Raw genomic sequence first — 27,509 nt, 5'->3', positions numbered from 1 at the left:
AAAGAGCAATCCAGTACCTCCTCCCAATTTACCTCTTGATCTGGATTTCATTAATAAAACAGGCCTGAAGAGCAGTTGAGTTCTTGTATTCAAGGAGTGTTAGGTAGCCTTGTTTTGTTGGTCCCGAACTTGGTCTTGCCAAGCGCTTACACCCAGAAGGAAGCTCTTTCCTCCTGGTCCAAGACACTGTCAAAGAGTTGATTTCTTCCATTTTGTTTCCTGGTCTCCAAGTGTTGGGTCACAGATGTAGGCAGAATCCTTCCTGACTTACTATGCTTTGCACTAAGCCCAGCCTGCTTCTTAATAGGCTAGCACAGGTGTGCCATCCCACCTCAGTGCCTAATGGAACAAGACATGGTCATTGTGAGCTGGCTTTCCCAGTGTCAGAGTTAATGCCAGAGCCCTAGGTCAGCAGCTGGAAGCTGCTATTTGAAAACATCCATGCTTGGGACTTCCTGAGTTGAGAACAGTATTTATAGGTTATAAGTTTGTGCCAAATGACTCCAAGCATTAATAGGCAAACTTGGTGCAATCTATTTTGAGCACCCACAGTTCAAGAATTTATGGTCACATTTTTTATTTTCCATGTACCCTTTCCCTTTAAGAGCAAGGAAAATGATCTTGAACCAAACGACTGAAGTGAGATGTTCAAATCCCCTTTGCTATTAATCCCAATGAGGTGTTAACTACAAAGTCCATTTAAGACTCTTTAGCATTAGCCTTAGAGAAGAAGGCAGTAAAATAAACAGTTAATGGCCTGAAGCCAGCTCCCCCTGCACTTTAATTGATGCTTGACCACTGCATTCCAAGGATAATGGCTGGGCCCTCCTTCACTTCTCATTTGCACCTTGAGGGGCTGTTGTAAGAGGCCGGGTAATGATTGGAGAACACTTCCTTACTGTGTTAATGAGCACCCCTAGGCAGCAGCAAGAGCACTGTGTGTGTTTGTGTGTTGGGAGAATGGGGAGGCAGGAGAGGAGAAATGGGGGGAGAGGAGGGGGAGCCCAACTTTTATTTGTCATCCTAACTAGTTCCTTGGGGGGGGGTGTTAACAGATCCCTGGATTGCCTTTGTAGGGTTGCTTTCTTTATGGTTTTAGACCTCAGTAGGGAAATCATCCAGCCACATACCAGATAGAAGTGAGCCACTCAACATCTGTTTTTCTCCAACCCTTTCTTTCCCTTTTCCAACATCTAAATGACAAGTTGAGCTCTGCAGAGAGCTGGAGACCTACCCTCACCATGGACCAACGTTTTCCTCTATAATACAGTCACAGTCCTAATCTCCATGCTTTCTCAGAAATCTCACTGTGGCACATGGTGGCTCACACCTGCAGTTCAGGTACTCAAGAGCTGAGTCAGGAACATTGCTGTGAATTCAAGGCTAGCCTGGGGAACATCAGAGACTCTGTCTCAAACACCCAAACAAAGCACACAAGCAAATTAACTAGCAGACCAAAATCCAAACCACCATTCTGCCAAAAAAAAAAAAAAAAAAAAAAAGAAATAAAAAAATCTTAACTTTTCTGACTAATTCTGCAATTGAAAATATTTTATAGGCATTTCCTTTTTAGTATGATGATTATGGACTGGTATTGATGCACAACTCAGTTTACAGGCTAAGTGTAGTGGCACACACCTTTAGTCCTAGCATCTGGGAGGCAGAGGCAGGAGGATCTCTGTGAGTTTGAAGCCAGTCTTGTCTACACAGTAAAATCCAGGACAGCCAGGTTTACACAGAGAGACCCTCTCAAAAACCAAAAAGCAAGCGAACAACTTGCTTCACTTACAGAAACTGTATTTCTGGTCTTGGTGCCGACCGAGCCCCACTTTCTCTCTGCTCTCCCCTGGAGTTACTTCTCTGTTCCTGTACGTTTGTATTATCTGTGTTAGATGGCACCCTCAAACAGTTTCAGAGGTTCGACCATTGTGATCATGAAGGGGAGCATGATTGTAGGCAGGTGAGGGTTGATGCTGTGAGGGCTACATCTTGCAGGCAACAGAAGGTCGACAGTCACACTGAGGGAAGCTTGAGGAAAAGAGACCTCAAAGCCTACACATGTAGTGACACACTTCCTCCAACAAATGCCACTCCCTTTGGGGACCATTTTCTTTCAAACCACTACAGCGGGCCTATATTGAATTACCTCTCATCAGTGCAGGAACACAGTTCTCACCTCAAAGGGGACAAGAGGCAGTTTATTCTGGAGTTGAATATGAGTGAGCATGGCCTGGGAACACGGATTCAGGTTCTCCCAAATATCATGTTCCAATATGGTGACAGCTTCATGAAGTTTTTAGAGTAACAAAGGATAACATAAATCAAGATACTTTTCAAGGTGGCGCGTCTGGCGGGCTCCCGGCTCGAGCGTCCCCGGGCGCGCTCCTGCTCCTCCGCCCGGACCCCTGAGTCCTTGGCGTCTCCAGCAAGCGAGCAGAGGCTCCGCCGCGGACAGGAGAGCGACCCGAGAACGAAATGTGCTGCGAGAAGTGGAACCACGTGGCCGAAATGCTGCTCTTCATTGAGGACCGCGACGAGGAGTACAAGATCCTTTGCCTCTGCTCCCGGGCATTTGTGGAAAATGCTGATATTGACCAGGTGGCGTCTTTGGCTGGGCCTGGAGGGCAAGTAGAAATAGAGCAGAACTTTCTTAACAACAAATTAAAGACAATCACTGCATATTTTGGTGACCTGATCAGAAGACCAGCCTCTGAAGCGGAAGTGTGAGGACAGCAAGATCATGAAGAGTCAGAGTGGCATTTGAACTCGAGACACTTGGGAAGGTCTTCTAGGCTCCTTGACATTGTGTGCATATGTGATATGGAAATCTTTCTGAGTTTTAATGAATGCTAATGACGTGGTTTGAGATCTTCGGGTAATATTAACTGAACTGTGTTCTGTACTTTAAAACAGTAAGCATCAGGGCCAGGTGGTGGCAGGTACCTATTATAATCCCAGCACTTCAGAGGTTCAAGGCTATCCTGTGCTACATAAATTCAAGGGCAGCCTGAGTTACCTGAGACCTTGCCTCAAAAAAATAGTCTTGGCATGACCCTGTGCTTAAATTAAGTGCATCTGTATATATATGTATGTTCCTATTCTTTATGTTTTAGTTTAACATCTTTGTGTATGTGTAAATAATTGCTTTTTTATATGCAAAGAAAAACAAAGCAGTTCTGCCTACATGTTTAACCCTTAGTGAAATAATGCTGCTAATTTAATGCTATAACAAGAAAAGTAAAACTCTCCCACTGCCTTACCTAATTTTTATTCAGCTGTCTAAAGATAATTCCCACTACCTTACCTATTTTTTACTCAACTGTCTAAAGATAATCACAGTTAACAATGTTTTGTATTTTACTTTTTTATTACATTTGTATTTCGTGTGCATGCATAGAGGTCAGAGAACAACTTGCAGAGATCTGTTCTCTGTGTCTACTGTGTGGGTTCCTGGGAGTCAGGTTCAGGTATCAGGCTAAATATATGGCAAGAGCCTTTACCTACTGAACCATCCTGCTGGTCCCCATGTTAATTCTTCTGAAGAAAAGATTGAATTGCAGTATACCAGTGTATACAGACACACTTTTCCTTTGATACACTGTTCATTCAGTGCCTTCCCTTTTTGGATACTTAATGTATATTTTATAAAATAGACGCCTTTTTTAGAGTGTGAGAGTGTGAATGTGTGTGTGCACACTCAGCCCCATACCCATGTATATTATATGCAGGTTCCCAGAGTCCAGGGAAGGGAGTTGGGTCTCTTGGAGCTGGAGTTACAGGTGGTTGTGAGCTGCCCAGTGTGGGTACTAAGAAATTCACATGACTCTTTTGATCTTCGATACTGAGGCATCTCTCCAGCCCAAAATGCTTTTATTTAATCAATGTTTTTATTTTTCTATTTTGGTGTGGTTTGTTTTTACAGATACCTTGTGTGACCCAGACCAGCCTCAAATTTGTTGTATACCTGAGGATGACTTTGAGCTCCTGACCCTCCTGCCTCCACACCTGGCTTATCAGTTTATCTTGAAGACCATTCCATTTCAGTCCATACATGTCAATCTACCTCGTGTTTTACATGGCTGTCTTGCCTTCCACCATCTGTGTATATAAACTACTTCCCTAGCGAGAGGCACTCAAGCAGTTTTCATGGTTTTACTATTACTGACTATTATGTATGGTCTTTCCTTACAATATTTGCTGTTGAACAAGTATTTCAGTTGGTAAGTTTCTAGCAGTTAGACCATAGGTCTTGTGTACAATTCAGTCTTGATAAATACAGCCAGAGTGCTTCAATAAAGTTGAACTTGCTTTTAGGCTTAAAAAAAAAAAAAAAGATACTTTTCAAATACATTGGTGAGAACAGCAAATAAGTATATTCCCACAAAGCAAGGGAGTCTTTGCTATAGGGCTCAGATACTCTTATGACATTCTCAGCCTTTGGGTTGGTGGAAGCTCGAGCTCTATTTGTATATCCCCAAAGGATTTACCTAGTTTAAGCCTCAAGGATATTAGGTCAAAACACAGAGGTGGACAATAAACAGCTATTTTGGGAGTTAACAGTAGCTCAAGATACAACATCCCAATGCTCTACAATCATCGAGGTTCCAATAAATCAATCAGTCATATAGAATGTTTGATGTAGGGGTGTTTTTTTTTTTTTTCTGGGAACTTCATTTTATAATATGTTTATTTCATATCTTAAGAAAGGTACAGCAGTGCCATTACTCTGAGTTTCTTCTAAGAATGCTAGCAGTGTCTATAAAAGGGATCGTACTTGGCTTCTAGCAGCTCTCAAATGATCATATCCCCAAGGAGCCTCCTTTCATGGAGTGAATTCATTTCAGATTCTTCCTGTAAGGGGCACAGTTTCTGCCCTGGGTATGTGGAATTTCCCGTTCACTCCTTTGCTCTGACTTAGCTGCTGTTTGATGGAAAAATTGGACAGCACTGCTTTTTCACTCTGGGGTATTCCAGGCATTTCCCCTAGACATCACCAAAGGGAGGTATGGAGGCCCAAATTACTCAGGGTCGGAGAATGAGCTTGCTTTAACCAGCAGGGCTGCATAAGGGGATGATTTGACCATGGGTGTGGTTACCAGGTCTAGACTTGGCTGTGCGGTGTGCTTTGATCTTGCAAGGGGAAGGTCTTTTGCCCCAACCCTTGGCGTTGTTATAAAAAGCCCTTTTGAATAAGCAGGAAAGGCCATTGGGTATTGATCCAGGTCCTCCCAAAGCTATTCTGTGTTTCTGTCTTTCTTCTCTTTGCTATCTTTCTATGTAATATTTTCTTATTCCTCTCTCCTCCTCATAAGAACCCTTGAAAAGGTGGGAGCTGGCCTCCCAGAGGGAGGCAAAAAAAAAAAAAAATGAAATTACCCTCCGACCTGGTAGGAGCAACTAGCTACTCTTCTCATCATGACACACACAGTGTCTTGCACACAAGCTATTCAACCAACCCAGTGACTCAGTTTAAGGGATCGGAGAACATGACTAGGCAGCAACAGGTATCATGATGATGCAAAGTAGTCTGAGAACACTATGTGTATGCGTGTGTCTATGTGTAGGCTAGAGGTTGACGTAGGGTATCCTCCTCAATTGCTCTCATTTTTTTTTCAATTTTATTTTGTATGTGTCAGTGTTTTGCCTGCAAATATGTCTGTGTACACGTGCATGCAGTGCCTATAGAGGCAAGAAGAGGACATGGATCCTCTGAGACTAGGTGCAGATGATTGTGAGCCTCCATGTGGGTGTTGGGAATCAAACCCAAGTCTTCTGCAAGAGAGGTCATTGCTCTCAACCCCTGTGCCACTAATCCCAATTGCTCTTATTTCTTGAAACAATCTTTCATTGAATCATGAATTCACTGTCTTGGCTAGACTGGCTGGCCAGCAAGCCCATAAATCATGCCCTATCTCCTCTCAAATGTGGGGGTTACAGGCAGATTCTCCATACCTGGCTTGCCCGCCCACCCCCACCTCTCTCCTTCTTAAAATGTGTTCTGAACTTAGGTCCCCAAGCTTGCACAGCTCGCACTTTACTGACAGAATCATCTCTCCACCCAGACCCCAGATTACAAAGTTTTATTTAAAGAAATGCCTCTAGTGCAAATTCAAAACAGAAGTGTTTTCTTTACATGCCACACCTAAAAAGTCACAAATATGGGCAGTAGAGGAAGCTGTTAGCTTAGAAAGATGGTTTTTCAATAAGTAAAAGAGTTTATAGATAACTCCAACGTTTAACTGGGACAGGTATAGCTTCATCAATAGTTCAGTAAGACCTTTAAGGCCCCAATACTCATGATGTTATTAAGCATATACAGCTAACACAGAGTTGTTTCTTTCTGAATTGCACTAAGAAATTTAGACATGTATAGTGAGTACTGGAGTAAACATCAGTTGCTTAGATTCCAAAAACATGTGAATAAAATATACTCTGGGAGGCTCATGTGAATGCCTCTCTTTCTAAATGATTGTCACTTCCATTAACATTATGAAGTGACTTCTTAGTTTTTCTACTGGATTCTTAACTGGAAGCACATGCCTGACTTACATTGAGGAATCTTTTTCTTTTTTAATTATGCATTTATGTGGGTGTCTGTGTGTGATATGTGCATATGTGAGTGCTGGTGCCTGTGGGTGCAGAGAGGACCTCAGACTCTCTGGCACTGGAGTTGTAGGCAGTTGTGAGCTGTGCAGTGGGTGCCGAGAACCACACTCAAGATTAGCAAGCGCTCTCACCACTGAGCCATCTCTCCAGCTCCCAGGAATCATTTCCAAAAACACGTCCACCAGGATCCTATTCCAAATCCCAGATTCTCCGTCATGTATGTCGGGATCTGGAAATATGTAGTTTGGAGAATGTCCTGCAAGATTTTGAAGCTTCTGTCTTCACTTCTGGGAACTGGACCCATCCTAAGCATGCTAGGCAATTCTCCTACCACTGAGCTTTCTGCATTTTATTTGAGACAAAGTCTTACTAAATTGCCCAGGCTGGCCTTGAACTTGTGATCTTCCCACCACAACCTCTTGAGTAGCTGGGATTATAGGCTTGTACTACAAGGCCTGGCTAAAGCTACTAGTTTCAACACTACTTAAGGAACCACTACTTCTGACTGAAAAGTTTAGAGTGACAGGAAGCAGGGTGACTTGTCTTCGTTTTCTTAGTCGGCTTGGTCACCTCATTTGTAGAAGTGGACTCCATTAGTGCTCAGTGAGGAAACAGAAGCCAATTATGAGAAAGCGACACATTGTGTACTTTTAACTATGTATTTGTCTGAATTATTGCTGGCTAAATGAATTTAATAGTTGGATAGAATTTTAAAACATAATCTTTGGAAGAAAACTTCTTCTGTATAATTGAAGAACATTGTGAGTTCTAAATGTTTAGTGAACAGATAAAGTAGATTTTACAAAATTAAAAGTATTTAATGTGAAACCCAGGAACGAATCAGACATGAAAAACATTTTTATGATGACTGATATCATATTTTGTCTCAGTTATTTTATGTGTAAAAACGTCATTTGGGATAAGATCTCAGTGTTTGTCAGTCACCTTTTGTCCAGCCAGGGTAATCCTAAATTGATAATAACCTAGATTTGTGCATTCTGATGATTGCTGCTCTTCAGGATTTGAACAGAGCATGGACTGGTGTGACGCTCAGTTGGTGAAGTGACTTTGACCCTGAGAATTCCTGTGATAAAAGCTGGGCATGGTGATATGCACTTTCAATCCCAGAGGTTGGGAAGCAGGAACAGCCCAAGGCCTGCTGGTCACCCTGCCTAGCCTACTTTGTGTGTGCGAGGCAGGTGAGAAACCTTGACTAAAAGTAAAGATGGAAAGTATCTGAGGAACAACACTTGAGGTTGTTGTAAGGCCTCCTCATGGACATGCATGACATGCCCCTATATACACATGCACCCCCCCGCCCAGTGGACATGGCACGTATTTCATAAGGCATTCTGGAACTCTTTTTTTGGCTACCATCTTTGCTGCTTTGGCTCTGTGTACCTATGTGTTACCCATCCCTTCTCCAAGACTTGTTCTTTGCCACCAAGGAGGTGTCAGTAAGGGTGGCATAAGATGGAGCCATCTAAGACAAATAGTTGGGGACTGGTGCATGATGTAAACCTGAGCATGGGTAGACCAAGCCAAGCTCAGAATACACTGGAATATCAAGGAAAAGCCTCCAAGTGAGATGAGATCAGAGTAGGATCTCAGTGGTTTTCAGAGTTGGAGAAGGAGGGGTATTGCCAGCAAGAGGGAGTGGTGAAAGTGTTTGCAGAGTTGAGATGCACAGGGTGTTTCTGCATAGTGCAGAGGCTCCATGGAGCAAGCCATTCACTTCCTTCCTCCCTAACGTTTGTCTACAACAGAGGTTCAATAGGAAATGCTAGGAAGAAAGCAACCTGTTCCCTAAGGACTAAAACACCGCTCTACACCAGGAACCCACTTCCGGTGGAAGTTGACACAATGTCTTTGTAGGACACATGGGGAGCTGGTATAGTGTCAAGACTTGCCTGAATATTCAGGAAATACAGGAGTGCAGGGCAGAAACTAGCTTCCCACAGCTGTGAGGAATAGTTCTGAGAGCAGAGGACTTCATCAGCATTCCTGACAACCCACTTGTTCCGTCAGGGACTCTGAGAACCGCAACACCTTGTAACTCCTTTCTTTCCCCAGTTCAAGGCCTGCTTCATGCTTTGCTCTGTGACTGCCCTCCACTTAGCATTTAAAAGAATGGAAAGTGAACCCAATATGTCAAGGAACACTTTGAACAAATCTGTGGTAATGAGCCTTAGGAAATAATACACAGCACCCCCAGGGTGCAAGGGCATTTAAATTGAGAACACTATTTAGAAGGTTGCTGATTTCTCATCTACAGAGGTGACATGTTCTTAAGTGACCATCGTTAAGGAGAGGATGCTAGCTGTCCTGCACGCAAGGCAGACCCAAGGCATTCTGTTTCTTACCCAGTTTGTTATTTTACTTCAGTGTTCTCATGAGAAAAAAATGTAAGTCTGCATACATCCCTGTGCCTCAGGACAATGAGAGGAATAGATTGTTAAAAGAGCTTGGATATAGTAACCATGATGCCCTTCTGGAACTATGTATTATAGGTATCTAGCCTGTCAAAGCCTGTATGAATTTCTGATACCTAAAGCATAATAGAGAATCTTAAACTTAAAAACTCCATTACATGAAAATTAAATCACACGTGACTATGAAGTGAATATAAGGCTTACACCCAACAATTAACTTTTTGCATAATATATATGTACATATATATAACATATATAGCATATATAGATATAACATGTATAAAACAATGTTATATAGCCAGAAGCTCTGTGTGTGTGTGTGTGCCTTTGGAGACCAGAAGAGAGTCAGATCTCCTGGAACTAGAGTAAGAGGCAGATGTGAGTTTTCCAACATGGCACTCGCTGGGATGGGCTGATACAAGATGGGGCCTTTAGAAATTTCCAGAACTTTTGACTATCCAGAGTACCCAGGAGAGGAAACAAAAATACATGCATTTTCTCTGTGGGTGAATCTCAAAAATTATTATAGGCCCAGCCTTAATAAAGTCTTCCCAGGGGCCCAGAAGAGAAACTACGAATGGTGAGAACTATTTTCGGGAAATGAATCTAAGTACACCATGCTCTTTGTCCATCTACTTTATTCCTCTGGGATAAATTCCTATCTACACAGCTACAACTCTGTACTCAAGCCTAGTTCCTTTCTCTCTATATTTATCTACTGTGCCCTCTAAGTTCTATCTTAATTCTCTCATCTTAATTCTGCCTCGTCTAGGTTCTTCTCATCTTGTTCTTACCCATCTAGTACTTCCCCATCTGGCTCTTCCTCATCTTTCATCTTGTCCTCAAGTTCTCTCTGGTCAAAATCCTCCTTATACCTCTCAGTTCTCCCCAAGTCTCTGAGGTACTCAGTTATAAACCCAAGCAATAACAATCCTTCCCCTCCAGCCAGGTCACCAGACTTGAATTCCTACAGGGTCATAAAAGCAGATAAGAGTTTTCCTCAGGCAGTGACTGTCAGGCTTTCTTTTACAACCTCCAAAACTGAGGTCAACTGAGAGCTAATCATCTGTGAGTATATCAGAAAGGGAATTTATGTGCTCAATCGACATTCCTAGAAGTGGTTAGGTAAGAAGTTAGGAGTCTATAATATTAGTAAGGCTGTCTAAGAAAGGAGGGTCTCACCTTAAATTGCACAAGAAATAAAGCTATCTGCCTGACCTAGGAGACAGGTGTTGTTTCCATGAGGGTGTTACCTTAGTTCAGGAGATCTTTGGCCTTGGATGCTTGATAGGTATTTTAGATAAATACACTGTTAGGAGTTCTTGGAACCACACATAGCATATAAGAAAATCATTTTAGGAACCAGCTAATATATATACAAAATATGACCAATACTTCTTAAGCCATGGCTTGACCTTTAGTAGCTTTTGTGATAGTAGTTGAATTCCATTACATTTTCCTGCTTGCAGCAGGTAAAGACCAGAATGCAAACTCAGAAGTTGAGTTCTAAGATGAAGCACAGAGATGGGACTGGCAGACAAAGTGTCTCTCACAGGACAAGGACAGGAGCAGAACAGAATGATGATGGACGAGCCTGATGCTCCCCTTCTTTGTCCTTGGCAATTTCCCATGATGCTTGGAGGGATGTTGCATCTTAAGGACCTGAAGTCTGAATCAACAGAAGCTGTGTGGCTTACTTTATTCCTCCATGTTATCGTGTTTATCTGATGTTCAGACTAAATTCAGCCTAGGCAAAATTCTAGTCTTGCAGAAAGTGTGTTGGAAGAGCTTGCTTTACATTTCTTGTTATCCTGTTTCCTTTTAGGTTTTGTGAATGATTCTGTTGCTAAGTCCATCGTGGCTTTGCGTTTAACTCTGGTGGTGAAGGCCAGCACCTGTGTGCCTGGGGACAGCCACTCGAATGACTTAGAGTGTTCAGGAAAAGGAAAATGTGCCACGAAGCCATCAGAGGTAAGGGTCATATGGGAGCTTCTACATATTACTATAACTAAACAAATATGTATTTGCATATATGTGTAGGCAACATATAGATACATGAGGTTCCATGTGACTTTTAAAGTTACTGGAGTAAGTTCTATGCAGAGATAGACCTTCTTGAGTTAGTACGAAGCTGAGGTTACTTCTGGTAGAAGAGTCAAATGAAATGGAAGAAAGCAAAAGTCATCATGGTCATTTATTTCTCAGGATTTGAAACTGTGGCAATCCCTTCCTCAGTCTAGTTATGAAAGTGAAGGAACAGCAAGAGAAGGTATGAAGAACAGGGTGACCCAGTAGATTTCATCTTTGAGGAGCCAGCATTATAAACACTATGGAGGACCCGAGCCCCATTCCTCATTTTCTTTGGTAGCTGTGGTCACATGACACCAGGTCTCTTGTGAGTGGGGCAAGGGCCTGCAGATAGTTTTCTCTTCTGCCTTCTTTCCAGTATTGACAGGAATCAGCGATCAGAGCAGCAAAGGGCCCTGACAGCCACCTTTTTGGCAGATTGCCTCTGGACTCCAACTGAAGATCCCAGCAGGGGTGACAGTGTCATTAATCTGGGTGCCTGTGCCATTGGGGGGCCCATTCCTCCCACTGCTTCCTACTTCTGGCTCCAGCATAGTCTTGTTTATTTTCTTCTCTCCATTTACATACACACTTCCACCAGAGTAATAGTTAAGCAAACATGGATTCTCCAAATACCACAAGGCTATGACTTGTTTTAGACAGATAAATTTAAGGGATAAATAGGTAAATTTTCTTGGATAATGTAAGTATATTTCATAACTGAAGTGTGAACTTTAATGCGTGAAGGGAATGGGGCTAGCTGACAAAAGGAAGAGGCTTTCAAATAATACTTGTCACATGGAAAATGTGCAGTTTCATTGTTTTAGACATAATATTGCAATTGCTTAAATATGCCACTCTCTTGTAAGATGTCCCTGGAAGAGGCAGTGTGGTAAGGAACCCAAGTGAAAGTGGGAATGATAATTTCTGGTGAATCTTAGCAGACAGATGTGAGGATAAACCAGTCCAAAGCTGTTATCCCTCCAGTAAAGGGAGAGAGAGGGTGTGGGGTAACAGGAGGTGAGGCATGACCTACAAGCAGTACCTACAAAGCCAAGAGGGTCTTCCGTGTCTGCCCCTTCAGGGCAGTCTGTTCCCTTTCTGAAGGGAAATTTCTCTTATCAATGCATTTTATGGGGGGATCTAGAAGATACTGAATGTTCCTCATGACATTGAGAGCTGGGCTGACAACTGTAGAGATGAGGAAGAGATGCAGAACCTACTCAGTGCAGTAGTCCCAGAAGAGAAGAGTGAGAAGTGATGCAAAGTGTCATGGCTTCCATGTAAACCTGCAGGGAAGATGTGCACAGCTCCCATCCTTACTGTCCCCACCAAATTGTTCTGAGGCATGATTAGTTCTGACAAAAAGCAGTGTCAATAAAAGAGAACCGTCTCAAAGGAGCACTGCCACTCTGGAAGCTTTATCTTATTTTTTAAATTAACTGACAGAGTAACAGATGTCCTTATGCCGTTCTCATACATACCCCCTTTGTGGTTGACCTGTGCTTCCTGGAACCCCCTCTCCCACCTCCCCACTCCCTGCTTGCACCCTTCCACCCACAGTATTCTCCTGTCACTTCCATATCACATGTGTTCTGTTACCTGTCCCTCTTCTTTCTCTTTCTCCCTCTCATGGGCCCCCTTTCTGGTTTCCTGGCCTCTGACCACACTCACTGCCACATAAACTGTACCAGTCATAAGCTGGGATCCACATGTGAAAGGGAACAGGCAGGTTCTGTTTTCCTGAGTGTAAGCTACCTCACTTAATGTAATATCTTCCAGCTCCATTCATTTTATGAAATTTTCATTTTTCTTTACAGTTGAATGTTTCTGTCATGTGTGTATTTACCACATTTTTTATTATCCATCCATCTGTTGATGGACATCTAGGCTAATTCCATTTCCTGGCTATTGTGAATAGTGCAGCAATGAACATGGCTGAGCAGGTATTTCTGTAGTAGAATCTGGAGTCCTTTGTGTATATGCCCAGGAATGGAATAGATGGGTCAGTGACTGATGAAGTGGGAGGCTTCGTTCTGAGCTCTGTTTCCTAATGGCTGGCCCTTTAGGGAAATGTTTCACTAGAAGGTAGTCATCATGTTTCCATGACATGTGGGTATGCACTGAGGATGTGGGACTCATGTGAGGAAACTCTAGCCAGGGGACTCTGCTTGCATTCAGATTCATTGAGAAGGCTGGAGAGGTATTTAGCACCTGGCAGATAACTTGGAAAACCTTGCTAAACACGGGATAAAAAGACTCAAAAGCCTTGGTGCAGAGTCCTCACTCATCTTGGCAGATCTTTTCAGAGCAAGCACATCTTCACTGGGGACGTGGGCTTCTCTGAAAGCTTCCAGCAGCTATCTCCTTCCCAACTGCTATCATCCCACAGCACCAGGTCAATTGTGGAGTTCACTGCTATTGGCTTTGCATTTACCTTCAGAATGTTGTGATCAGTCACCATATCTGAGTCATTTTGCATGTGTATCTGTGTGTGTGTACATGTTCCTGTGTATCTGTGTGTATACACGTTCCTGTGTATCTGTGTGTGCGTACATGTTCCTGTGTATCTGTGTGCGTACACATTCATGTGTATCTGTGTGCATACATGTTCATATGTATGTGTGTGTGCGTACACGTTCCTGTGTATCTGTGTGTGTACATGTTCATGTGTATCTGTGTGCATATATGTTCATGTGTATCTGTGTGTGTACACGTTCATGTGTATCTGTGTGTATACACTTGCATGCTTGCTTGTGCATGTGGTGGTCAGAGGTCAACCTCAGGCATCTTCCTCAGTCACCCTCATTTTGACTTTTGAGTCAGAGTCTTTTGCTGGGCTTGGGGTTCACCTATTAAACTAGGTTGCCTAGGCAATGAGCCCCAAGGATCTTGTCTCCATAGTGCTGGGACCACAAGCATGCACCATTGTATATAGGTTCTTGGAACTGAACTTGGGTCCAAATGCTTGTCCTGCAAGTGCTTTATAGACTGAACTGTGTCCCCAGTCCCTGAGCCCATGATCACCATGTTTGTTGGAAACCTAATACCACCCAGTGTGTTGTTCTCCAGGAAGGAAATGTCTCCTCTAGTCAACTACTAGCTATGGCAAGGACAGGAGGATTAGGAAGGTGGCTTATCTTTTTCATGAGTACTTGAGATCTGTATCTTTTTGTGGCCACTGTCTGGGCAGATACAGTGACTTAAGTAGCTGCAGCTTGTGTTTCCACAGTGTCATTGTGTTTCTTTTTATTGTTCCCTACAGTCAGAAGTTACACAGTCCAGCCTTCTCTCTGTGCAAGAATCTACTTTATAGCACAAGAAAAATAGAACTATATTTGGTGATTTTGTTTTATTGTTTTTAATCATTTTATATTATTTTATTAGATCATCCATCAAGATACAAACAAGTCTGTTACTTTTACACCACTCTCACTGAATAATTGAGCTCATTCCTTCCTGTCAGATGTATTTTGGTGAGGAGATATTTCTCAGTCTTATGTCTTATGGAAGGAATTTTACTGCTGGCTACCAATTTCTCATATTGAACTTTATTATCAAGGTTGTCCTGCTAACAGTGGTCACCTTTGATGTTGGCCCCTTGATTATCTTTGTGTGTGTGTGTGTGTGTGTGTGTGTGTGTGTGTGTGTGTACACACGTATGTGTATGCTTGCACATATGGGTGCCAGAAGTCAACCCGGGTAACATTCCTCCAGTAGTGTCTGCTTTGTTTCTTGAGACAGTGTCTTTCTCTAACCTGGACCTCACCAAATATGCTGGGCTAAGTGGCCTGACCCCCAGGGAGCTGCCTATTTCTCCTGGCCAATACTAGCATTATAAGTGCTTGCCACCATATCTGTGGTTTTTTCTTTCTTTCTTTTTTAAATGTGGGCTCTTGGGATGGAACTCAGGTCCTCGTTCTTGTAAGACCAGCACTTTTATAACTGAGCTTTCACCCCAGCTCCCCTTGATTATCTTATAGGTGTTCTTTCAGGAAGGCAGCATGGGGCTTTTGAGTCTGCTTAGACCCAAACTACATGGTATGGATCTTGTCTTTGAATTGAAAGAGCTTTGTTAGAACTTTCTAACGATATGGAGCTAATAGGACGGCACAGGAATAAGTTTATGCCACTGTGAAGTGTTGGCAAGTCCTAAATCTAGTGGCAGAAGCCTGAAAACTGGAGACTGCAGAAATAATTGCAGTTGAGTCCCAAGACTGTGTGTTGCTGCAGAAACAGGGCAAAGAAAGTCGGAAGATATCTGCTGTTGGGATTCTCTCTGGCTTGGGGACGTCAACCTTTCATTCCAGACATGTCTTCTCCTGACTGATGAGGCTCACTCATGAGAGCAACTTCCTACTCAGGGCCTACTGATTTCAATGTAAACCTCATTCACAAACACCCTTCCAGAACAAGATCCATAATAACGGATGACTAGATATATTGACATGGTGGCCCAGCCACATTGATGTGTGAAATCGACCATCACAAGATTCTCGCTATACCATTGATTCTCTGTTGCCTCTTTCTAGGTAGTTAATTGCCTTGTACACAAGTCTAAGGGTGTTTTAAAACATTCCATTGCCTAAGAACAGCCTGAAGCCATTGACAGAAGGTTGCCTTTCAGCCTGTCACTCAGATTCTGATGCTGTAGTTAGGTGATGGAAGGGAAGGTAGACTGCAGGCAACAGTCCCATGAACAGTCCAGGAGTGTGTTCACCATCGCCCCTTTCATGCTGATTTTCCATTGTGAGTGTGCACCCTGTTTTCATTCAAGGATTGTCCCGTTAATTCCAACACGAAGTTAAAAATCAACTCAAGATAGAAGTGACTGGATAGAACAATGACTGTCCTGTCATTTCCCACTTGTTGACTTTGTGTCCATCAAAAGGTAAAGGGGTCAAGGCTCTGCTTTCAGGGAATCACCTAGAAGTTTCCCTAGCTCTTGCTTTAGGAATGAACCCACTGTGCTTCGGCTTTGAGGCTGAGATACTACAGCCACACACTGAGACTTTGCTTTGAGAGGGAACTCAGCTGGCATTGCTCTTGTGTCCTCAAGACCATGTCTTAGTCTGGTCTCCAGCTGTAGAACTGGAGTCCTGACCTTGAGGCACCTCCCTCTCCACTCTTGAAGTAGCCACAGGTTTGTGCTCTCTGGAATCCTGTCTGACACATGGCCAGACTGAGTTCCTCTACGTGGCCTTGATTTATCATCCTGAATCATTGACCTGATATCCCTATTTTCTGTCCCACATAGGCTAGGTCGGTGACACTGCCCTTTTAGGACCCTGCTGGCCTTATGACCTATCCCTTTCCTTCCATGGAAGCTGGTGCTCTTTTGTTAGAGTTTCCAGGAAATCCCAGGTCCTGGGTTTGTTTATGTCAGAGTTCATTTGCAGAAAAATGACAGGAACTCACAGGTAGTGTTTCTAGCTTCTGCCTTCCTTCCCCAGCACCCCTCTGGCTCCTGCAGATCTCTGTGGTTTTGTTCTTGCTTATATTGATTTCTGTCTGAAAATTAACCTACCTGCCTGCCCTCTGGATCCTGTTCTCTCAATTTCCCAACTAGAGTTAAAGTTCAGCTCCAAACATTTTTGTTTCCAGAAGTGTCACTGAGCAGTTTTTTTCGAGTCTGGTTGTATTTTTCTTGTCTTTTGGGGGAACAGGGCTTTTGATTTGTGTTTGTGTTTTTACATGTCTGTCATGATTTGCACCTACCTCATGCCTGGGTTCTTGAATGCCTGTTTTAGTTGCTAGGCTTCTCTAGGTTCTGGGGGACACAGATTGGGTCTGCAAAGACATGGCTTGGATGTTTAAAAGGAGTCAGAAGACCTTGGGAGCAGCATGCTGGAAGAGTAGATGCACGTGTTCACAGAACTTTGCCCAGAGAAATGTCTGTGATAGGCTTGAGAGTATGGGGTGGGGACATCCCACAGTCCGTGATGGTGGGCTCCCTCATGTTAGCACTCGACTCTGAAACATTCTGCATCTAATACAACAAGTAGCATAGCCTTTTGCATGTGGGAGCTACTGTAGGATCCTGAGCTGAACAAGGAAGAGAAATTTAAGATTGGAGATGTGATAGGGACCAGTTCTTCAAGCTTTGAGGTAGATTGTAAACTCAGTTTTACATTTGACAGAAATAGGGATGCTACAAACAAATGGTGAGTTTTGAAAATACAGAGTCAGAAGAAAATACTCTCTGCTTGAAGACTCACAGTTAGCAGGAGCTGGAAAGTTGTAGGCACCAGTGACAATTCAAACATCACAGCCCTTTCCCCACCATTTCAGAAAGAAACAGGTCAGAATGGTTACTGTGACCTCTCTGATGCTGTCCTATTGGTTTGCAGCCATCACCATAGGTGAGCCTCTTGTTAGGTGGTAGTGGCATGTGCAGGAAAGGCAGTTGTCATAGTTACTCACCATCAATGAACTAAGAGCTAACTTCTGCATTATTAGTGCAAGGCAGAGACCCTCATGGGACCTTGAGAAAAAGGCCACTCTGACCTGGCAGGATTGCAAGAAAGCAATGGGGTGGAAGGGTAGATGAGGAACTCACAGAGAATCAAAGGAGTAGTGGCTGTTGCTTGAGTTTAGCATCAGAAGGCTAGCTGGCTGCTGATCACTGGAATGCAGAAGGACCTTCACACTTTGTTTAGTGTGCAATGGGGTCAGGTCCCCCAGGCTCTGCCAGAACTCTGGAGAAATCTCTCCTTCAAGTAGTCATCAGGACACAACAAAGAGATGCTAAGTAAAATAATGGATAATGGGAGACACATGCCTGATGAACCAGTTAATAGGTGATGTGTTGAAAATAAAAAAGAGGAGAGACTTGCTCTTATTGTAAGATAGTGTTCTTGTAAAGAAGGCCGAGTCTTTGTTTTTTGTTTGTTTGTTTTTCCTACATAGAGTAAACAACTTAATAACAAGAATCATTAAAAACTTTGAGCCTGGACCAGGGAGATAGTTCAGAGAGTAAAGTAATTGCTGTGTAAGTCTTGAGGTCTTGAGTTCAAATCCCTAGTATCCACAAAAGAAGCTGGTTGTGTTAGTATGTACCTAATTCAGTGTTGGTGAGGGAGAGACATAAGGATTCTTCAGCCTTCTGACCAGTCAGTCTCATTGAATTGATGAGTTCCAGGTTCAGAGTCTGTCTCTGGCACACACACACACACACACACACACACACACACTAAAAATACCTTTTGAACTAGAGGGTATATGCTTCAGAAGTGAGGCCAAGGTAAAAATTACACATGCAAAACTGCCCAAACTAGTGTCAGATCCCCTAAAATTTAAAACAAATTCTAAGGAGAGGGTATCAATATATTTAAATAGCTTAAGACACCTTGCCTAACCACACCCTCACAGGACTCAGCAGTAATAAAAGTTGGCCAAGGTGCTGGTAGTTCATTATTAGCAGATGAAAGGAGGTGAGATCTGAGGTTTCACTTGCAGTGAGTACCCCGTGGAGCTCAGAGAAGAAATATTTTTGTGAATAATAAAATATAAGTATTAGGAAACACATTAACCACAGGGATCATCAAAGTGAGTGTGGTCCAGCTGTCGCTTTCTCTTTTTAATGGGCATGGCTAAGCTTGGCTAGGAGTCCATCAACTTGTGTTTGGATTATCACTCTTGGTACTGGTGTAACTAAAAAGTCACCTCTGCCTTTCATGTCCTAGGACAGAAGGATGACAGTATCACTGCCTGCGTCAAAATATGGCAACATGCTTGAATCACTGATTCTAAATTATTTTGAGAGATGATTCTAAATGACATCTAAAAGGACAAACACCTCAGTGTGCTTTCTAATGGGCATCAGTGTTTCGTGTAAGGTTGACTGTCTCCTGGGGCTAAGAATTGCAGAGACATTGTGGAGGGCTGGTGTCATTCCAAACGTATTAGGGTGAAGATTATATTATTGGTTGGCATTTTGAGGGTCAGAGAATTTATAGTGGAGGTGTTTTTTAGAGGCCTTGCCACTTATTTTATTTTAAACAGCAAGAAAGCCAATATACAAGACAGATTGAAGTCCTTTGCTCAAGGCATAAGAGCTAATTCATGGAGGAAGAGTGTAAAGAGAAATTCCTGGACTTGTGGCCCAGAGTCCCCCCTGTTGGGCCGTACAACCTGTCTGTTCCTCATGCCACATGTCGCCCCCTCTAAAATTTATTTATAGTTTATTTTATTTTGTTTTGTTTTTGAGACGGGTGCCTTGTAGCCCAGGCTGGCCTTGAACTCATTATGTAGCTGAGAATGACGATGAGTTCTTCCTTCACTCCCTCCTGCCCTGCCTCCCACATCTTCTTTCAAGACACTCAGCTGACAGCAGGCTCTATTACGTTTTCAATGTCCTCACTGCTTATGAGGAAATCCAGGCCTAAGATGGAAATGCATGTTGGGTCACTTGGCATTACCTTACACGTTTAGACATGACATTTCTCAAGCATTCACATGCACATGAATCCTGTTAGGAGGACCTTGTCAAACTGTATGATCTGACCCTGGCGGTCTGGAGTTGGGCCTGAGGTGATGTACAGAGGGAAAGAGCAGGACATTGAAGGCATGCTGTCACAGCTTCTTGGAGGGGCCAAGGAGACTCGACTGTTCTCTTCTATGATTTTCTTTGGCATATATTATACCAGGGGCTCAACTCTCTGGACCTTGTCTAGAACAAAGTTTGAGAAAATAATGCTTTATGTATTATGACACAGGCTTCACAAAGAGAAGAAATGCCTTTTTCAGAATTGTGTCAGGGAATAACTAGAGTTCACTAATTTAATTCCTACTTTTGTGTGTGTCCATTGTCCTGCTTTTTTTTTTTTGGTGTGTGTGTGTGTGTGTGTGTGTGTGTGTGTGTGTGAATGCGTGCGCGTATATGAGCTTGGATGCACATGTGAGCACGTGGAGGACAGAGGTTGACATCAGTTATTCTCTACCTTATTATTTTTTAGAACAGAGCTTTTTACTGAACCTAGAGCTCCCCAGTGGCTAGGCTGGCCATTGACATGCTGGCAAGCCCCAAGAACTTCCCATTTCTGCTTCTCTGTGCTGAGATTATGGGCGGTACCACTGCATTCAGATTAGAACTTGGGTCTCATGGTTGCATAGTGAGTGTTCTACCATCTCCCCAGCCCATAATTCAACACAAGAGCAAGAAACACAACACTAAAGGTCTGGCTAGACTTTTTTGACTGAGAGGTTTAAAAAAAGCCTCCCCGGGAAGTCTGGCAGGAGTGCTTTCCCTGTTTCCGCCTCTCTGAAATGCTGAATTTTCATTTTATATGTCAGTGAGCTGCTAGTGCCACTAGGAAAATGTGGGTAACCAGCTGTGTACCTGGAGGGCATTCACAGGAGGGCATTGTGCCCTTGCTTAGGGACCCAAGAATTATCCTAAGGGCTTGATCCTAGAGCTGAAATTAATTTGGTTAACCTTTTAGAGGGTTTATTTACCCCCCCTCCCCCAACATCCAGTCCCTCAGCTTGATCAGTGATCTGATGCTTAGTCTGTTAGGAGATCACCTCATTCCTTCTGTGACCTTACCTTACAGTCTAAACCTCTTCCCAAGCTGTGTAGTGTTGGTGGCTCCCTAGTGACCATTTACTTTGTCTGTAGACACAGCTGTTAGGAGATAGAACAGCTGAGCTAATTTGAAATGGGACAGGGCCACCAGCAGGCTTCAGCATTGGCTTCTAATGTGTCCATATGGCAGGCACTGTTGCAGGCTATTTTCATTGCGCTGACGGTCACACACTACGTAACGGTGGGGATATGATCTGAGGAATGTATTATTAGATGGTTGGAATATCACACAGTGGCTTATGTTAATAAAGCCAGCTTTATTTATTGATTGATTGCTTTTTTCCTAAGGTAGGGTCTTGCTGTGTAGCCCTGGCCATTGTGAACTTACTGTGTAGACCAGGCTGGCCTTGAACTTTAGAACAATCATCCTGCCTATGCCTTCTCAGTACTAGATCACAGGTGTATACTGGTGTATGTTTGTATGTGTGTGAGAGAAAGACAGACACAGAGAGACAGAGACAGACAGACAGACATACACACATACAGAGAGAGAGAGAGAGAGAGAGAGAGAGAGAGAGAGAGAGAGAGAGAGAGAGACTATGCTATGGCATACTTATAGAGGTCAGAGGACAACTTGTGGGAGTTGGTTCTCTCCTTTCACCATATAGGTCTCAGAAAGTTTTAAACTCAAGCTTGATGGCAAATGCCTTTATCCACCGAGCCATCTTATCAACTTGGAAGATGGCTTTAATATCAATAGGTGACACAGTCTTATGGATCACAATGGTATATGCAGCCTATGTGACCAAAATGCCACAGTGGAAGTGGGGCATGTGGTATGCCCATAATTCTTATACTTGGGTGGAAGAGACAGGCAGATGGCCAGTTGGTGGTCAGCTTGAGCTAACTAGCAAGATCTTGTCTGAAAGAAAACAGAACTAAACACAACAAAAACCAGACCACTGCAAAGCCAAACAAAACACAATGATTCCATTTATGACTGCGGGGTGGGGTGGGGGATCTACTGGCCTTGCTGAGCACATCAGGTGCCCTTGCAGGCCTTCCATGGCCCTTTTTTGCACTTGACCCATTTCTGCCTGCTGAGTTACAGAGTCTCCTGCAAATGTCCTCTGGATGCCAAGTCAGTAGTTTGCTTTACAAAACTGTCTGGTGTCACCTAACTCAGCAGTTTTCAGGCTTTTATTTATTTATTTATCTTGGTCTTAGGCCTCCATTACATTCTTAATGAAGCAGTTTTTGGAGGCTAGTTCTGTCTACTGGTACCTACTGTAGAAATAGACTGAAGAAAAAAGTTATCAATCCATTACATTAATAAACTCATCACGAGTTCACATAAACAACACTTACTAAATGAAAAATAGCTATATTTCTCAAAACAATGATAAAAACATAGTTAGAGAGTGGCTTTTTTTTTTCTCTTACAAAATTCTTCAAAGAAAGCAGCTGGAGTTTTACAGATTTACAGATTGCATTTCCATGCAATCTGTTACCATGTGGTGTTTTGGTTTCGGTCTGGGAAGAAAATCAGCCTCCCACAGGCATTTAGTTGGAACAGGGACAAAAGTTTTAATAGCCTTTTCAATAATTGTGGATATTCTTGAAAAGTCTACAGAATTTGACAAGTGGAGAATTCTTAAAGGTTAATTGAATGTGGTTGGGATCTGAAACTCTATCAATACACTTTTGTTACATGACAATCTGCTGGTCTGTGTACAACTATTTTGCTTATGAATGGGGCCTGTGGTATCTCCCATCAATCATATGGAAAATATCACATCACTGAGTTATAACTAACTGAGCTTCCAAATGTTGATACACTCAGTGATACCATATCAAGAAAGTCACAACTGTGGTTGATATCGCCATCAGTCTCATCAGAAAAGCCTTTCAGTATTGGGAATCTGCCAGGGTATTAGTGGAAGATAACAACTTTTCATAACTCTCTAATTTGTCCTTGAAAGCTTGGGTTTTTATCTCTGACAACAAAAACTCTTGGTTATTGTCCTCAAAGTGACAGGCTGGCTTTGCTCATTTGAGACAAAATGTCTGCACATAGGCAGGTTTGGGTAAATACAGTTGGTCTTTTTGTCATTATTTTAAGGAAAAGGGGAGTTGGGAGTGTTTGCTTGAGGTGACCTTCGGCCTGCCAAGGTATAAGGTGTGTTCCTCCTTTACTTGTGGTTCTAGCAGAATGTTAAGATGTGTGCTGGAGGGCTGAGAGATTTGTAACCTTTACTCCCCCAAGGAGAACATCCTAGTAGACCTGACATTTCCCCTGCCATCCTGGATGATGGTGAAGCTCCCAAGACAACTGTGACAAACAGTTGCCACGAACAATGGGTGATTTTTCTCACCATTATTTTGTATCTTTAGTACCAAGGCCAATATGAAAATGACTCATCTTAATATTTCTATACTGTAGTTTTCACCTTCTGGATTTCTTGAAAGGGCCTTAGGAATGCCTCAGCTCGAGAGATTTCTGATGCTACATTTTTGTGAATGTGTCCAGATCTTTTTTTTTCTGAGTATTTTCTTTTCCTTTCTCCTCTTCTTCCTCTTTCTTCTCCTTTTCCTCCTCCTGTTCCTCCTTATCCTCCTCATCTCCCTCCTCTTCTTCCTTCTCCATTGTCTGATCCTTGAATGCATGTATTTTTTTCTTTGATTTGCTCCTTAGGAGCAGCTCCAGGTCAGTTTCTAAAAAGCCCCTTAGATACTTTCTCCATCTTTGTTTTCTTCTTGGGTCTTCCCTGCTTTATGCCTATCCTAGGGCAGCAGCTTGGACTCCTGGGCTGTCTTGTCTCCTGGGCTAAATGTTCCCTGAAGCTCTGTTAAAGAGAGAAAATGAAAGCTAGCCAATTAAAATGATGGAACACTTCAAAGGTGTTTAAAACCAGCAGTTCATGCCTGCTGAATAGACATTGCAGGCTCCATTCAGGGGGAAGTAAGTAAAGAGTAAGCCTCACCTGGAGTCTGGCGCTCTCCTCCTAGGACATACCTGAGAACTCCCTCTGGGTCAGGCTTCAGGGAAGACAGAGATAGGGTAGGCAGGAAGCAGATCATAGAGGTGGATGGGGAGGGGAGGGGGCACTGGCAACCTGTGTGGCTTGCTGTTTTAGTAAGTTTGTCTCTGAGGAGAGAGACAATGAGGCACGGAAGCCCAGGGGGAAAGAAGAGCATTTATTGTAGGGCACAGGGTGTGCTACAATGAAATCAGCCATAGGGAAGAGCAAAACAAAGCATGGCCATAACATATTAATGGACTACCACTGCCTCTGTCTAGTTTCAAAGACTTTTACCACCCCAAGATAAAGAAAGCTGCATGCCACTCAAGAACTCCCCATTCCTGTTCCTCCATTCCCCACTTCTAGCAACCTCTGCCTCTGTCCCCATGGCTTTGTTATTCTGGAGGTTTTAAATGGAGTCATATTGAGCGGACCCTTTGTGTGTGACTTATTTACTCAGTATTTCCTAGTTCATGCCTGTTTCAGAGTGGTGTAGTACTTCATTCCTTTAATGGCTGAATAGATATGAATATATATGACTAATGTTCCATTGCAGGGGGCCACAAGTTCTTTGTCCCTTATCCAAAATGCCAGCACTAAAAGTGGTTTGGATCTTTAGAATTTTGGGAGAGGAGACCCAAGTCTAATTAGGAGATTCCTTCATGTTTCATATACACCTTGTTCACATATCTTAAAGGAGATTTCATTTAATATTTTAAATAGCACTGAATGTTTTGACTGCCACCTCTCCATGAAGCCAGGTGTAGGTCTCCGTGAAGCCAGGTGTAGGGTTTTCCACCTGCATCACCATGTCTGTACTCCACAAGGTTTGGACTTTGGAGCTCTTTGGAGTTCAGATAGGGATGCTCACCATGGTTGGTTTGTCCGTTTATCACAGATGGGTTTTATGTTGTCGTCCCCCCCTCCCCGCCCCCTTTGCTTCTGGTGAATAGTGCTGCTATGAAAGTTGAATGTCTGTCTGTTTCCCCGTTCTCCTGAGGAGAGGAATGATTCTACCTCATAGGTAATTATGTGTTTGCACTTTTAAAGAGTGGCCATATACAGTAACAAAACTGCTTGACAATGCTACCCAAAGAGTATGGGTGTTCATTTTCTCCACATCCTCACCAGATTTGATTCTTCACATTGATTGTGTGGTGTGTGAGGTGGCATCTCACTGTGGGTTTCCTTCCTTCCTTCCTTCCTTCCTTCCTTCCTTCCTTCCTTCCTTCCTTCCTTCCTTCCTTCCTTCCTTTCTTTCTCTCTCTCTCTCTCTTTCCTTCCTTCCTTCCTTCCTTCCTTCCTTCCTTCCTTCCTTCCTTCCTTCCTTCCTTCCTTTCTTCCTTTCTTCTTTTCATCTTAGTGTTCTATTGTTGAGATAAGACACCATGACCAAGGCAATTCTTATAAAAACAAAGCATTTAACTGATGGCTTGCTTACAGTTTTAGAGAGCTAGTCATTATCATCATGGTGGGATCATGGCAACATGCATAGTTCTGGATCCGTAGCTGAGAGCTTTCCTGATCCATCCATGCAGAGGTGGATGGAAACACTGAACCTATCCTGGACTTTTGAAACCTCCAAGCCCACTCCCCAGTGACACACCTCCTCCAACAAGGCCACATCTCCCAATCCTTCCAAATAATTCACCAGCCAGCTGGGGACTAAGCATGTAAATATATGAGCCTATGGAGACCCATTCTCATTCACACCACCACATCTTCTTCCCTCCCTCCCTCCCTCCCTCCCTCCCTCCCTTCCTCTCTTCCTTCCTTCCTCTCTTCCTTCCTTTTGAGACAGGGTTTCACTATGTCATCCTGGCTGGTTTGGAACTTACTATGTAGATCAGGCTGGCCTCTAACTCATAGAGGTCCACCTGACTCTGCCTCCTGAATAAAGCGATGAAAGGCATGTACCGTCATGCTCAACACTCATCTCTCCCTAATAATGAATGATATCGATTAATAACATGATTTATGCCTTTGGAAACACATTTTGAAATTCTGTATCCAAACTAAATCTGAGCTTACCATCTTTGTGTGTGAGGCTGGACTGGGTGATAGACAGGATGACAAAAAGTGGAAGATGGCCCTTTGTTGAGTTTTGTGGGTTTAGCAACTCTTGGGATTCCAGATACTTTGTCTTTGGCTCATGGCAGATGGTTCAGCCTCCCTGGGCTATGTGCAATACTGGTCTAGGCTGAGTTAGAGCTGGGATTCCTGCTCGGTCTAGCTCCAGATTATGCTTGGCCTAAAAATCAAAGATGGGTTGTTTTTAGGGAATAAGCAATAGACAGAGATAGAGAAGATGATAAATTAATATTAATATTGCCTTGATGTTGAACTGGTCACCACCACCTCCCTGGGGAAGAGTCAGGACGCAGCATCTCCAACCTCTGTCAGACAGTCAAGGCCATCGTATGGATTTCTGTCCAAGAACAATGCTGAGAGTCTGGCCTGAGCCTGCTTGTCTGTTTCTTATTGGTCTTGGGATCATTCCATGCTAACGTCCTTTTACATAATGGGCACTTTGTGGCTACCAAGATCAGTGTTTCTGGCCTTAGTCCCCTCCAAGTCACTACAGGGGATAGTTTCTAGTTTAATGGTTCTGAGTCAATAAGGGATGGATAAGCTGACTCCAGAGGGAAAGGAGTTGGCTCCTCCTGGAACTCAGCAGCTGCTCAGTGATAGACAGAGTCAGCAAGCTTACCCCAGGTCCTCTTGAGCTGTTGCCATCCTTTCTGCTCCTGGCTGCTGTTGCTTTCCACACAGCCTCTGGGCAGGGAATCTGAGCTGGGTCTCAAGCCTCAGGCTGAGGTGGTTATGTGATATGTGCAGTAGGATGTCATTTAGGGCTTGAATGCAGAGAAAGGCTCAGAGGATTGTAGTTTGACAGCCTTCCATGGGCCAGAAGAGGGCTTGGCAAATGTGGAATATTCCAGAATTGTGAAGAATTTGAAGGTCATTAATTATATAGAACATGAGAATGACCATTTAAACATTTTTGTGGCAACAGTTGTGATGTTTTGGCAGGAAATGGGAAAACTGGAGCAAAGAGAATAAATCCCTATAGCTGCTTATACAACATCATTTATATACTTCATAAATAAATTGTATATGTGTATTCAGTTGTGTATCTACAAAAAAATACAAAGAAGTTTGTTTTTTTCTCCATAATCAATCCCTACAGTATACTGCAGTATTTTCCTGACTTCTGTAGACTGTTTTTTATTTCTTTCCTCTTAATCATTTTTATTTCTTTATAAGCTTTTGTGTGTATATGTGTGTGTGTGTGTGCATGTTTGTGTGCATGTATGGGTGCATGTGGGTGCATGCCTCTGTGTGTATGTGTGTGTGTGTGTAGACTAGAAGTCAATGTTGATGTCTTCCTTGATCACTTTCCACTTATTTTTTGAGACAGTCTCACTGAGCTTGGAGCTTGCTGATTGGGAAGACAGCTGACTAGCCAGCCCTAGGAATCCTTCTGTTTCCACTTGCCCAGTGTTGGGATTACAGGCACCACCCAGCTGTTTATGTGAGCACTGGGGAGCAAACTCAGGCCTTCATCTTTTCACAGCAAGTACCCTACCCACTGAGCATTCTCACCAGTCTCTCCCCACAGGCTTCCTTCACTTTGTTTTGGTTTTATCGTTCCTTCTGTACTTCTCGGGTCCCACTTTCATTTTGTATATCTGTAAGCACTGGAAAGTAAAGTGTAGAGAAGTAGTGAGTAGCATGGAGTCGAATGTAATTATGAAAAACAGGTAAATAAAGCATCATTGGGCAAAAGCATTGTATTCAGTAGAAAACAACACATCAAAGGGATGAGGAGATGTCAGTCACGAAGGCACAGGT

General features: G+C 43.1%; 2 protein-coding genes across 2 annotated transcripts in view; both read left to right on the top strand.

Moving 5' to 3' along the window:
* LOC114682931 (delta and Notch-like epidermal growth factor-related receptor) overlaps positions 1-27,509 on the top strand; it is a 202,050-nt gene that overhangs the window by 145,825 nt on the left and 28,716 nt on the right. Inside the window, exon 5 of the mRNA XM_028857052.2 lies at positions 10,864-11,009. The gene's annotated coding sequence lies outside the window, so the exon portion shown is untranslated. The remainder of the gene's footprint in view (positions 1-10,863; positions 11,010-27,509) is intronic.
* The window catches only part of Dner (delta/notch like EGF repeat containing), a 152,278-nt gene continuing 127,244 nt past the window's right edge, over positions 2,476-27,509 (top strand). The window contains exons 1-3 of the mRNA XM_037210473.1: positions 2,476-2,723; positions 2,914-2,939; positions 10,864-11,009. Coding sequence (XP_037066368.1) covers positions 2,476-2,723; positions 2,914-2,939; positions 10,864-11,009 — 420 coding nt within the window. The remainder of the gene's footprint in view (positions 2,724-2,913; positions 2,940-10,863; positions 11,010-27,509) is intronic.

This window comes from Peromyscus leucopus, chromosome 13, assembly GCF_004664715.2.
Source record: "Peromyscus leucopus breed LL Stock chromosome 13, UCI_PerLeu_2.1, whole genome shotgun sequence".
Classification (NCBI taxonomy): domain Eukaryota; kingdom Metazoa; phylum Chordata; class Mammalia; order Rodentia; family Cricetidae; genus Peromyscus; species Peromyscus leucopus.
This window is presented reverse-complemented; position numbering and strand designations above follow the sequence as displayed.